Raw genomic sequence first — 11,680 nt, 5'->3', positions numbered from 1 at the left:
ACTCATTTCACTGAGTATGGGTCACCATCAAAATGGAAAAAAATGACCCAAATATTAATTCTGAATTAATAAAAGTAATAAATTTGTATACTAGCAAAATTAATAACAACCCCAAAGATAGCAGCATTCTTTACCCTAGCTTAATATGTTTAAAGAGGAGCTTTCATAAACTTACAAAGTTGATTTTAGGGTATAAAAATACACATATAGTATATGAAACAAGATAGCTCAAGTTTTTCATATTTTTCAGTAGTCTTTTGCTGCTGGAACTCATTTAACTATTGAGAAAGTGTTCATAGTTTAGTACCTGGGTGAACAGCCAAGGGTCTTTAGACTTTTGCTCTTCAATTAAAAATCTGTAGCTGTTTCTACACAATCAAGCTTGCTGAAATATCAACAGCTACCCTGTTACCAGTCAGTATCCAGAGCTGACTTAAACCTTTACCCATGTAAGTCTACTTCCTTTTATGCTGATTCATAACTTACCTTCCTGAACAGATACCTTGGGGTATACCAAATTATTGTTTAATAGAAATTTCTGAATATGACTCATGTCCATTAGGAGCAGAGCTAACCTTAAACTGATGTAATTTAGAATGAAAATCCAACCAAAACATTAAAACCCACATCCATTCCCTTAATTAATTTCAAGACCGTTAGTTTTGGCTACTCTTTTCTCAGTGTGCATCTTCAGTGGGGGATGTGAATCTTGCAATTCATTAAGAAGAATCACCATAAGTTACAACCAAATACCTTAAATCAGAGAATGGGGAAAAAACGCATTTAAAACTTTGACTGTGTATCACTAGCATAGGATGTAACATTGGAATACAATGTCTGCTATGGAATTAAAATTAGTGCTGTGCCAAATGGGAAAAATGTATAAACAAACCACAAAACTCCAGTGTGGCAAAAAAAAAAAAATTGGTTTTTGTTCAGGAAGTGTTTGGCATAAGCAGCACTAATAAAATTCTACACCTCACAGACACAAGCTACAAAGGTTATCTAAAGCCAATACTCACTGTCCATCAATCAGCTAGCCAGCTCTTAATGCTGCTTCGAGCACTGCACTAGCCACTTTGATCTTTGTTTCAGATTCCTCTGTACACACATTTATATTTACATAAAACATTTATTAAACATGATTTTTAAAACATAAAAACCTTATGTACAAAATACCAACATTCCTATAAATAAACAGTTGGAGAAAGGCACTTGCAAGAAAAGTCTACAGTAAATCTTACAAAAACCACACTGCCTCTGTTACTGTACAATAGATAATCTTTCAGTCAGTCCCTATCACAAGAATGTAAAACACTAATTACTTGTTATAACTAAGAATATAACCGTTACAGTTGTATTTACACATACATATATGCCTCTTTTTAGTTCCACTTGAGAGCACCATGATTTCCATTCCAAATTTATATTTTCATAGAAAGCAAAAGAACAGTTGCCAGAAACCAGTGTTCAGTGTCACTGCAGATTCATGAACTTTTGGCTGACATCATCGTAGTTTAAAAGACTCAGTTGCTACTTTGTAAAAAGTACACCTAGTTTGTTATTGCATGTTGTCCTTTCAGAGAGAACACTGCTATGTTCTCTATGCAATTGTTTAATACTATTGCTGGCAAAAGGTTTCCAATATCAAAAAAATAAAAACATTCTTCAAGCCAGTTGAAGTATTTAATCTGAACAGTAACTAAAAAAATGCTGCATATTAATTATAAAAACATGTAGGAAACATGCCAACTAATCTGGTGTGCAAAAATATTTTTTCCACTACACAGGATTTTAAGGGCTTCACAGAATTACTCAAATGTACATTGAGTAGCAAACCCCACAAAGAACCAGTTCCTCAAGGAGATGTGAGGATACTCCCACTTTTATCAAACTTTTTACCCTTTGACAATGCTGCGACCTGTTTGAGTAGTTCTCTGTTTTTGGCCTGCAATACAGATTAAAAAGGTATGAGTTACTGAAATAGTAGTGCCATGCACTTTGTATTTATCAACAAATTCTCAAAATGTACAAGCTAAGAACATTCAGAGAAGGTAATAATCACTTTTCAAAGAAATGTATATGTTTCTTGACATGCATATTCTGTCTTCACCAGAGAAAGTAATCACACTCCCCATATTGCAAAATTTAGTCTATCCACTATTGCATTGAGTGTCTGCTCAGTCTGTGATTTGTAAGGCAACTAATTCAGGCTTTCCTCCTGATAAAAACACCTTTTAACAAGAGACATCTAGATGACAATGTGTTAATGCTGAGTGCTTAAATCAGATCCATAGCCCAATGACAACTGAGGAATTGTCAGAGAACAGACACAAAAAATAAACTTTGAGAAAGCATGTGAGGTAAGGCTTTACCTTTTAAAGTTCAAAGAGTGAGTTTAACTCACATGGAGACTGTCTGTTGGCTCCAGAACTGCTGTACAATGCATCCAAAATTAAGCATAGCAATGACCACTCATGAACTTGGTACTATTGTATTGGAGTGAACCATCCTGAATGAACATGCTGAATATATGATTCTACCTGAAGTATTTCCCAAGCATTGATAAGCAATTACGCACCTGCAACTGTTCCACAGTTTCCTTGTGAGCTTTCTCCATACTGTTCATCTTCGTCCTCAAGTTAGACTCTTGGTACTGGAAATCTGCCTTCAATTCTGTCAACTGAAAAATACAGATCCTATGAGAATTCCCTGAACTGCAACAGGATACATCTTCTAGTCAAGATGAGAAATCTTTAGTGAAGGCTCAGGAATCTCAGGAAATGCTGTATTTAATTACTATTGCAGTACTGACAGCTCAGCACTTGAGAAGCAGTTTGAAAAATCTGTATACCTGTTTTATATGCAGAAAGCAACTGTAGTCATACAACCATACTATTGGCTCAGAATTTTGTATTAAAAAAAAAATCAAATACAAGACTAGTGATTTATAGTGTTTGCTATTCTTTCAGCTGTGAGATGCTTACCACAATCTTCAGTTACATCTCTCAGTTATATGGTAACACCCAAAAAAATCTTTCCTACAAAGATAATAAAAAGGATGTTTTTGTGTCCTTTTACACTACTTTTGTCCTAAGCAGAAGGAAAAATATCTACAATGTATACATTCCAGATTTATTAGGAAATGGAGCCTCTTTGCAAGCAAAGATGCCTGCCATAACAAACCAGAGAATGCCCTCCTAAAGTGACTACCAAGACTGCTACTGCCAACCTTAGTATGTGTTAAACCACATGTAGTGAAACAGATACTGTTTAAAAGAACAGTCAATCAAATGGCCAAGTGCAGGAATATTACTATAATGGTAGATAACTCGCTGAACACACACTGCTGCTCGAGGCATCCCTTATGGGTGTTGTAGCCTACAGGGCATCCGGTGCAAAGCCACACAGCTCACACTAAATATAAGAGAAACTAGTGGTAGTGTTGCACCACAGTGAAATATGGAACTAGCTGAGCAAACACACTACCTGTGAACATGCAGCACTCTGTGGTCCTCTCCTAATAACAAAGTCTCAGGGCTCCACAGTAACGTTGTAGTTTCTCACTAAGGTTTTGTGCTGGAAGACAAACAGGGCTAGTACTGCAAACAATAAGCACTGATATTGACATGGCTGATACCTTGACTCATAACAGAAAATGATGAATAATCTGTAAAGCTGGTGTACTGAGCTGTTTTTGTTGCCATGCTATACAATTCAGAAGCTTTACTTTTGGAGAATTCAAAACTGTTCAAATGCTGTCCCTTCACAAATCTTGAGACACAACCTTAACAGCAAGCTCCCACAGGTATGGCTCAGGCTTTTCACCCTGTACATGTCTTCTACCTCACAGTGGAAAAAAAACTGCAGTATGTTCATTTGTTGTAATTTTTCAGCAATGCAAACACTGTATAATGTGTTCAGCTTTTGTCCTCTCTGCAGCAGCTGAAAAAGTAAGTGACATTCTGAAAGTGAGGACTTTGTGCCTGAAGGAGACTAAGTTTGAAGAACCCTGAAGTAAAATAGTTTTAGCAGCGGGGACGCAATAGATGCTCTCCCTATGGAAACAGCACAAAACAAGTCACTGCAGTGGTTATGCAGAAGTAGGTGACATTTCCTTACCTACCATTTTTGTTAGCTTTGCCTAATAGATTGAAAATAAAAAGAGATAAGTGAATTTCCTACTAACTCACGATCTTCTCCTAGCTTTGTAAGAGAGAGATCAGGGCCTAATGTCTGTCCTTTGAAGAAAATACCTAAAGAGAATCCTTGACAGGCTGTTCAGCTCTTTCACATTAAACACTTAAAGACTTGAAATAGCAAGTACTTCCAACACTAGGTATATTTTAACAGTGACATAAATGAAAATAGGATCAATATCCTTTACAAAACACAACTATGTGTAGAAATGAAGATAGTAAACTATGGTTTAAAAGTATAAGCATTTTCCTTTCAGTATGAATGAGTCTTTCTTAACCATCAATGTTTGGTAGGCCACCATGCATTCAAAATCAAAATTTTGACTTGAAAATATAATACATTTGTTTGGAATACAATTCCGTAACCTACTCAATCCTGAACAGACATTCTAGAGCCACTGTTACCATGTCCTAAAAGCACCTAGTTATTCAGATGGCAGAGAAATAAAGCAAATGCAAATCAAAGTGTGTATTTGTTGTTATTTCTCTTTTCTTATTAGTCATTAGTTTGTTTAAAGGGTGAATCTTCTGTAAGTGTTTTGCTGCAGCCACTTGGGCCTGACAATTTCACTCAACTTTTGTTGACTGACAGCCACTTAGTCCAAGCTTTTCTTCTAGTCTCTGACTACCCACAAAGACTTGACAACTCATACTACACATACTTACCAATGCTATTTAAAAACCCACTTAATTTTCATACACTACAAATGAAAATTTGGACATCAACTTATTATGGCTAGCGTTGATTTAGATTAAAACTAAATAAAAACTGTGCTAAACTCAGAATGGTTACTACTCTTTGCCATGACTCAGTTAAGAGCATGTAAAACATGCAAACCACATGGATAAAGTGTCAAAGTCTGACACTTTATCCATGACATGTGGCATGCACCCTGAGTAACAGACTAACTTCTTCATGGCTGAGGTGAGGCAAGATGAATTACTCTTTGACTTAGGAGACAAAATATATTCATGATACAAGAGTCCAAAATCTTTCCTTTAGGTGTCAAGATCCGATTAGCTGCTATATAAAACAATTGTATCTGACTGTTGTTTTATCTTAGTGTTTTGACATTTTTAGGAGACTACAAAGCAGAAAACAAAATTATAAAGTTCTTATTAAGCAGGTGTAATTTTTACCTTTTTATCTTTCTCTAAAATAGTCTGATCTCTTTGCTGCAGAAGACGTTTAAGTGACATTACTTCTTCTTTCAGCTGACTTATGAGGACAAAGTTGTCAGTTCCTCCACTGTCTGCAGACTGATTTATAGAGCTACTAAAAGTGAAAACCAATAGTTACTTACAGCATCAAAAGAAAAAAGAAAAACACTTTAAAAATTTTCAAATTCAATAATTAATAATTCCATAAACATCCTTAAGGACTAATGCAAAAAAAGTATGTACCTGACAGAAATGGATGCAACTGGCAAATTACCTTACTAATGGCACACATTACATACACCTGCAGAAATATAATTCAGTATTAGCTTTGAGGGGGACAAATACCTTTTGACTGAAGCAGCCACTTTTAACTTTTATTCTGACCATTTGGCCAGAGACAGAATAAATATTCAGTCTCCCACATTAAGATTCAAAAGAATTCTCTAGATACTGGGTCAGCTTAAAGCAGCAGGTTCTACCCTGCATCTAACTGATAAAACAATTTCCCGATGTGAGGGAACACCTTTGGGTTGATAACTGTTACCTTGTACATAAGCTTTGTTTATTTTTGCCCCAAACAGCTTAAAAGCAGGAAAATAACTGCTAGTTTTCTGCTAATGAAGTAACTTAATTGACTGACAGCACTCAGATGCCACTTAATCCATCTGGCAGGACACAAGTTTCACATCCCTCATTCTTCAGACAAACAAAGAAAGGCAACTAGCCACAAATCAGTGCTCTCTTTGGTTGAAATGGCTCAGCTTTACAAAAATGTAACTTTACCTATCTCCATTTGATGGCTTGGATTCCAGTTTGGGTTTTTTCTTTGGAGTTTCATTCTGAATAGTTGCAGAGGATTTATGGCTGAAATCAAACAAAATGTAAACCTAAAGCCTCATACTATGCAACTCTCTAATATCACCATTTGGTACATGTGAAAAAACTAACTCATGCTGCTAGGTGGAATGCTAGAGACTAGCCAGAAATGCAAGAAAAAAGAAATTCTTTAAATGAAAACTGCAAGGTAAATGAAAAGAAAATTAATAAATAATATCATATTTACCTCTGTTTCCATAGTCCCTGATCTTGTTCTGGACTCAGATTGCTGATTCTGAAATACGTGAAATGTACTTGGTAACTGATCAAACATGCCATTATTTGTAAGCTTATGTGAATGGTATCTGTACTTGATAAAAATCCTTCCCAGTTTTTTTTTCCTAATATGGTGAGCATTTATGAATTTTCAGTTGGACACTGAAGCTCCTGACCATCATTTATAGTATGTAAGGAGGCTATAAAATTATTTATTAGCTAAATATCTACAATATTACAAATGACAAGGGGTAGATCTCAAGACTGATGGCTAAACCTTTTTGCTGATACTTCCCAATTTTTGTGAACTTTGTGTTGCTAATCTTGTACTCAGGCAGCTGGTCTAAAGCAGCTCTCCTGGGATTCCCATACTGCCATATGAACACTGCCTGAAATGGTGCTCATTTGGTGCCATAAGAGTAAAGTTAAGTTTTGGATCCCTGAAAATAACTGCTTCTCAGCTGTAAACATTTGCTTTCAATCATTTCAAAAGGAACTAATAATGAACACTGATACAGCAATGGTAGAATGAAGAAGATTGCACTGAGTGAAATAGCTCCAGGAATGTGCATTTCTACCTCACTGTCTCTATCGTCTAACCTTAAAAAAAACTGAAATGGACAGGGGAAAAGAGTCACATTAATTAGACCAGAAGCAATAGACCTGTAGCAGTCTACAGAAAAAAAGGTGGGAAACCAGCAGCATTGTCATCTGTATTGATACAAGCACTGCTGTAACTCTTGAGTATATCAGAAGCTCTGTCCTGTAGTAAAGAGCTTATTTTTTTTATTTAATCCCTACTGTACCTGTGCCAAATGCATTAAATTAGATTTAACTTTCTGTAATTCAATTTTCAGCACAGATTTGAAAGAACAGGAATAGTACAATATCTCAATGCACAGACGAGAAAATTTTTTTCTTCAAATTCCTAAAATGCCAAATATTTTCTCTTTTTTAAAGTGAAAGTATGGGCCTTTCTCTTTTACTCATTACCAATATAATTTAATCTTATTTTCCTTCTATCTTTAAGTCACATTTAGACAGGCAAGCTTCAGATAACATGAAAAATTATAAGCACTAGAAATGTAAAGTTTAGAAGGAAAATGTCTGTGTGTCTGAGATCAGGGTCATTACCACCGCAGACATAGTATTTACTATCAAACAAAAAAAGTAAGTAGTTCTGAAGTTATGATGCCAGAAATATATCAACGAAAATAAGAATCATGACTACTATTATAGCAGCACAAAATCCAAAATGAATTCTGGAGTTTATGACTAAATAAATGTGATATGTGCATTAAGGTTGGTACGCTGTTTATGCCATGGCCAGAGATGACGTGTGGAGAAAAGCTGCAGAAAATGGGACAAAACTATGTGAAATGTTATTAGAGTGACAGAAACTGAACTGACAGTCTTATGTCCCTAGGTCTGTATCACAGCTACTCCTAAACTGCCTACTCCAGCAAGACTTGTTATAAAAGCTAGCAAAGAGGTACAAACTGCTTCTAGACTGAAGGCAATCCCACACTGTTGTTTCTGCTTCTCCTCTTAATTCTGAGTATTTGTACACAAATAAGTCAGGGTGAAGCAAGTCAGGATGAGGATTCTCACTGCTAATACACAACTTTGGCAAATGCAGGTACCACACAGCAGCTGCTGCATAGAAACCCAAATACAAGTTTGCCCTCAAGTAACTAATTTCTGTAGCCATTCCATGAGCTTTTTTCCTCGACCTGTTACCGATTTTAACATCAACTAGTTGGACAATCACCAAGAATTCCTAATTTTTAAATGAACCACCTTCATTCAAACTCTAAGAATCCAAGAATTTTGAAAGACCATGAAGAACAATTTTCTGCTATTGCTTTTGACACCATGTTTTAAATAGTTTTTCTTACTATCTCGGTACAAACAGAACACAGAAGATGAAGAGCTACCAACAATATTTTGATTTTTGAAAGACTTACTTATGATGACTGCTGCTGTGACGATGATGGTGGTGGTGATGGTGGTGGTGTTTTGAATGATGCTGGTCTTTCTCAGTAAGAGATGAGGATGAGGAGTTAGAATGTGAAGATCCCAGGCTCTTCCTCTGTTCTTTTGTCTTCTGTAGCACTCTCTTGTAGGACAGTGTGCAGAGCCAACACAACAGCTTTCCATCAACCTTTTGAGAAATAATTTGGGTTATTTCCAAGTACATTGCACTAGAGAGACGTACTCAATATTTGCAAGGAGATTTTGTTTCACTTCATCCATTGTCTTTGGGAAAACAGATATCTTTGGCATGAAACATCACTATTGTATCTCCAATGTATGCAAGTTTCTTTTAGTAAAGTGAATCTTACTCCACTTGTCATTTAAAGTTATGCTACAAAGAGTCCTAGCAATTTTTGAACCTGCTCTACATTTCAGAAATAACAATAACTTTTTAAAAAGACAAGTCTTTTTTTACAACATGTTACTTGTCCCAGATAAATTCTTCTGTAAAAACAGCATTATTCTTGGGTTCAGTCAAGAGGCTTTTGAGGTCATTTTCTCAGCACCTTTTGGAATGAGAAAGTGGCACTCACCAAAGCCATTTAACAAAACAGAACACAAAGGGCTGCTCAGAGCAGTCTACCTCTCTGGTGCTCTACTTAAAGGGAAGGCAGGAAAATAAGAAGAGGTAAAGTGACAGATTCAAGCTATGAACATACATGAGATCTAATGGTTAGGAAAATAAAAGTAAAATAAATATCAAAACACAAGGAACCATTGAGCTGCTTAACTTCTGTTCCCCTTAACTTCTGTTTCCTTAGCTACAATTGTCTGCTAACACTTATGCACCTATTTTTAGAAAGAGTGATTTAATTAAAAGTTAGCTCAGTAGCTAAAATACCAGTTGCAAATTACAAAATTTAATTCAAATATTGTAAAGCACAGATCAGCAACTTTAATCCAGTACTAGAGAACTTAAGATACATTCCTGTTAATCTTTCTCTTCTGAAAGAGGAATGCTACTGTCAGCCTAAGCCATGAGAGATGTGGAACAAAGCCTACCTTCCTTCTTCCCTCCTCTTTTCGATCAAAAGCACATTGCTGTTTGCACTGCTCACAGGTCTGGGGCGGCCCATACTTCTTCTCTGAGTTGGTGCAACGCTGGCATTTTGTGCCAATAAATGCTGCAATAATGTTACAATACTGACAAGGCTTGGGCTGGAACAAAAAAAGTTGAAGTCAACACGTTTGTATTTGCAGTAATGAACACAGGTATTTGAATTCGCACAATGATGCTTCAGAACTGGAAGAGCTTCAAACAACCTACCTCAGAAAACGTTTTCCCTACCATTTTTATCTTCAGTACCAAACCTTTCCTCTAAATGATGCTTCTTCAAGGGTTAAAACCAGCCTCAACTTTCCATGAAAACACAAACACAATAAAAGAAACACACACATCTATCTGGTTACTAACCTCTACACCTACTGCTTTTTATTTTTTTTAAATATGTTGACATTTTCTCTCTGTTTTACTACACTATTAAAAAAACTACTTACAGAACTATAAAAGAAGAGTAACCAAGTGATTTTTTTTAGACTGGAAGTTTCTGATGGCACCTCTCTCCTTTGCACAGCTCAGGGATTCAATAACCCTACAGTTCCAAGATTAGTATCCTAATCCCTGCAATCCTGCAGGAAACCTAAAACAAACCAAAAAAGCCCCACCACCAAACAAAAGCCAAGTCCAGGTCTATTTGATCTGAACTATCAGGTCAGGTTATCAACTTTTATATCACACACTCAAGTAGACTAATAGAGTGCTGAAAAAGAAAACTGATGTCAGTTTTCATAGGTTAGAAGTGCTGATTATCTTCACTGCAGTTCTGTTTTTTGATGAACTACTGATAAAATCATTGATGGCTCTGTCCTGTAATTCATTTTGATGCCTTTTTAGCTTTTGAAAGCATTTCTTTGTTCAGTTTACATACACATTCACAAAGTGCCTGACTACATACCAACAGCTATTATGTTTCTCAAATAAGTTGAATTTCAACTAATATGGTTTAAGTATAGGAAAGTTATGCCTTTTTGTTTCACAACAAGATTATCTTGAAACCTCCTAAAACTCCTATCTGCAGGGCAGCTCAAATACAATGTGTGCATTCACATAATAGAGAAATTCATTTTTCCAACAGAACTGAAGCTAAAATTCAATATGAGAAAATGCAAAGTAACATGAATGCAGACAATACTCAAAGTCTTTTGTACTTATTAGCCCGACATGACTAACATGCATTTTTTAAGACTTACATAATATGAAGTATGTGGTATTACTAGATTTTCACATTAACCACTCATTAAGAACAATGAGAGCTAATAGTCTTCCTGCCATGAAGCGTGTGCTTATGAGAATATGCAGGGAATAATTTAACGTGTGTGGCATGAAATAACATTGCTTTGTTACAAAGAGCTATATTGAAATTACTCTTAACTGTTAAGCTATAGATAACCCCAATGGATTTCAATTTGGGAAAAGAAACTGTAACCCACAGAGGAAATCAAGAGATGCCAGGCTTTTCCATCACCTTTCTGGATGGCAATCTATAGGGTGGGTTTGTTTTGGGTTTGGTTTTTTTTTTATCAGAAGAAAATAAGATTAGTTGCAAGAGAACTTTGTTTTTGGTTTGAAGCACAAACAAGCTCAACTTCAGCATAAAGAGCCAAGTAGCTACTCACCGTTCCAAACTGCTTCACGTTTTGGGCACATTTCTTGCATATTGTGTTGGTTTTGCTAAAGAGATAAAATGGCAACAACATTGAATTAGGCGACGAACACGCACTTTGATATTCTTCCCCATGCAACTACTTGCAAACAGAATCAGAGAGGAGTTGGCTTGGAAGGCACCTCCAGTCCAAAGCCCCTGCCAAGGCAGAGCCACCTAGAGCAGGTGACACAGGAACACGGCACAGGAACGCGTGCAGGCGCCCGCCGCCCCGGCCGGGGCCGCCGCCGCACCTTGCACAGCTGCTGGCCCTGCGAGAGCTCCTCGAACGGGTACCGCTGATTGCACTTGGTGCACGCATAAAGCGCCGGGGCGGCCGCCGCGCCCGCCGCCGCCATCCGGCGGGGCGGACACGGGCGGGCCGAGGGAGGGGAATGGGGAGGGGACGCCTGTTCCAGTGCTCTGCCACCCTCAGTTTCTCATGTGGAGGTGAAACTTCTCCTCTTTTAGTTTACGGCCGCGGCTCCT

The 11,680-nt window shown here is 36.9% G+C and overlaps 1 protein-coding gene across 8 annotated transcripts; it reads right to left on the bottom strand.

Annotated features, from left to right (window-relative positions):
* Window positions 1–1,118: 1,118 nt before the first annotated feature.
* On the bottom strand, window positions 1,119–11,596 carry FAM76B (family with sequence similarity 76 member B). Of its 8 annotated transcripts, none has more exons than XM_039718319.1 (9): window positions 11,446–11,596; window positions 11,166–11,220; window positions 9,492–9,647; window positions 8,420–8,616; window positions 6,424–6,471; window positions 6,144–6,224; window positions 5,340–5,475; window positions 2,582–2,683; window positions 1,119–1,948 (listed from the first exon to the last, which is right to left on the bottom strand). In XM_039718319.1, exons 1-9 carry the CDS (start codon window positions 11,511–11,513, stop codon window positions 1,859–1,861), a joined length of 933 nt encoding a protein of 310 aa, XP_039574253.1. In that variant the 5' UTR covers window positions 11,514–11,596; the 3' UTR covers window positions 1,119–1,858. The 8 variants fall into 8 exon arrangements, with proteins under 8 accessions (XP_039574253.1, XP_039574254.1, XP_039574259.1 ...); XM_039718320.1 differs by having other exon boundaries at window positions 5,340–5,472; XM_039718325.1 differs by having other exon boundaries at window positions 11,166–11,268; window positions 11,420–11,550.
* Window positions 11,597–11,680: the final 84 nt, after the last annotated feature.

Source organism: Passer montanus, unplaced genomic scaffold, assembly GCF_014805655.1.
Source record: "Passer montanus isolate IOZ18808 unplaced genomic scaffold, ASM1480565v1 scaffold4, whole genome shotgun sequence".
In the NCBI taxonomy this organism is placed as follows: domain Eukaryota; kingdom Metazoa; phylum Chordata; class Aves; order Passeriformes; family Passeridae; genus Passer; species Passer montanus.
Note: the sequence above shows the minus strand (reverse complement) of the source record. Positions and strands in the feature narration are given on the sequence as shown.

What these genes read in the sequence shown, in the direction of transcription:
- FAM76B (XM_039718325.1), bottom strand. Translation starts at nt 11,550, where the DNA reads ATGGCGGCGGCGGGCGCGGCGGCCGCCCCGGCGCTTTATGCGTGCACC. An exon ending in AAGAGGAGGGAAGAAGGAAG is followed by an intron (nt 8,617 to 9,491) that starts GTAGGCTTTGTT and finishes ATTTCTCAAAAG; the next exon opens with GTTGATGGAAAGCTGTTGTG. An exon ending in AAGCCATCAAATGGAGATAG is followed by an intron (nt 5,476 to 6,143) that starts GTAAAGTTACAT and finishes TTTCACTTTTAG; the next exon opens with TAGCTCTATAAATCAGTCTG.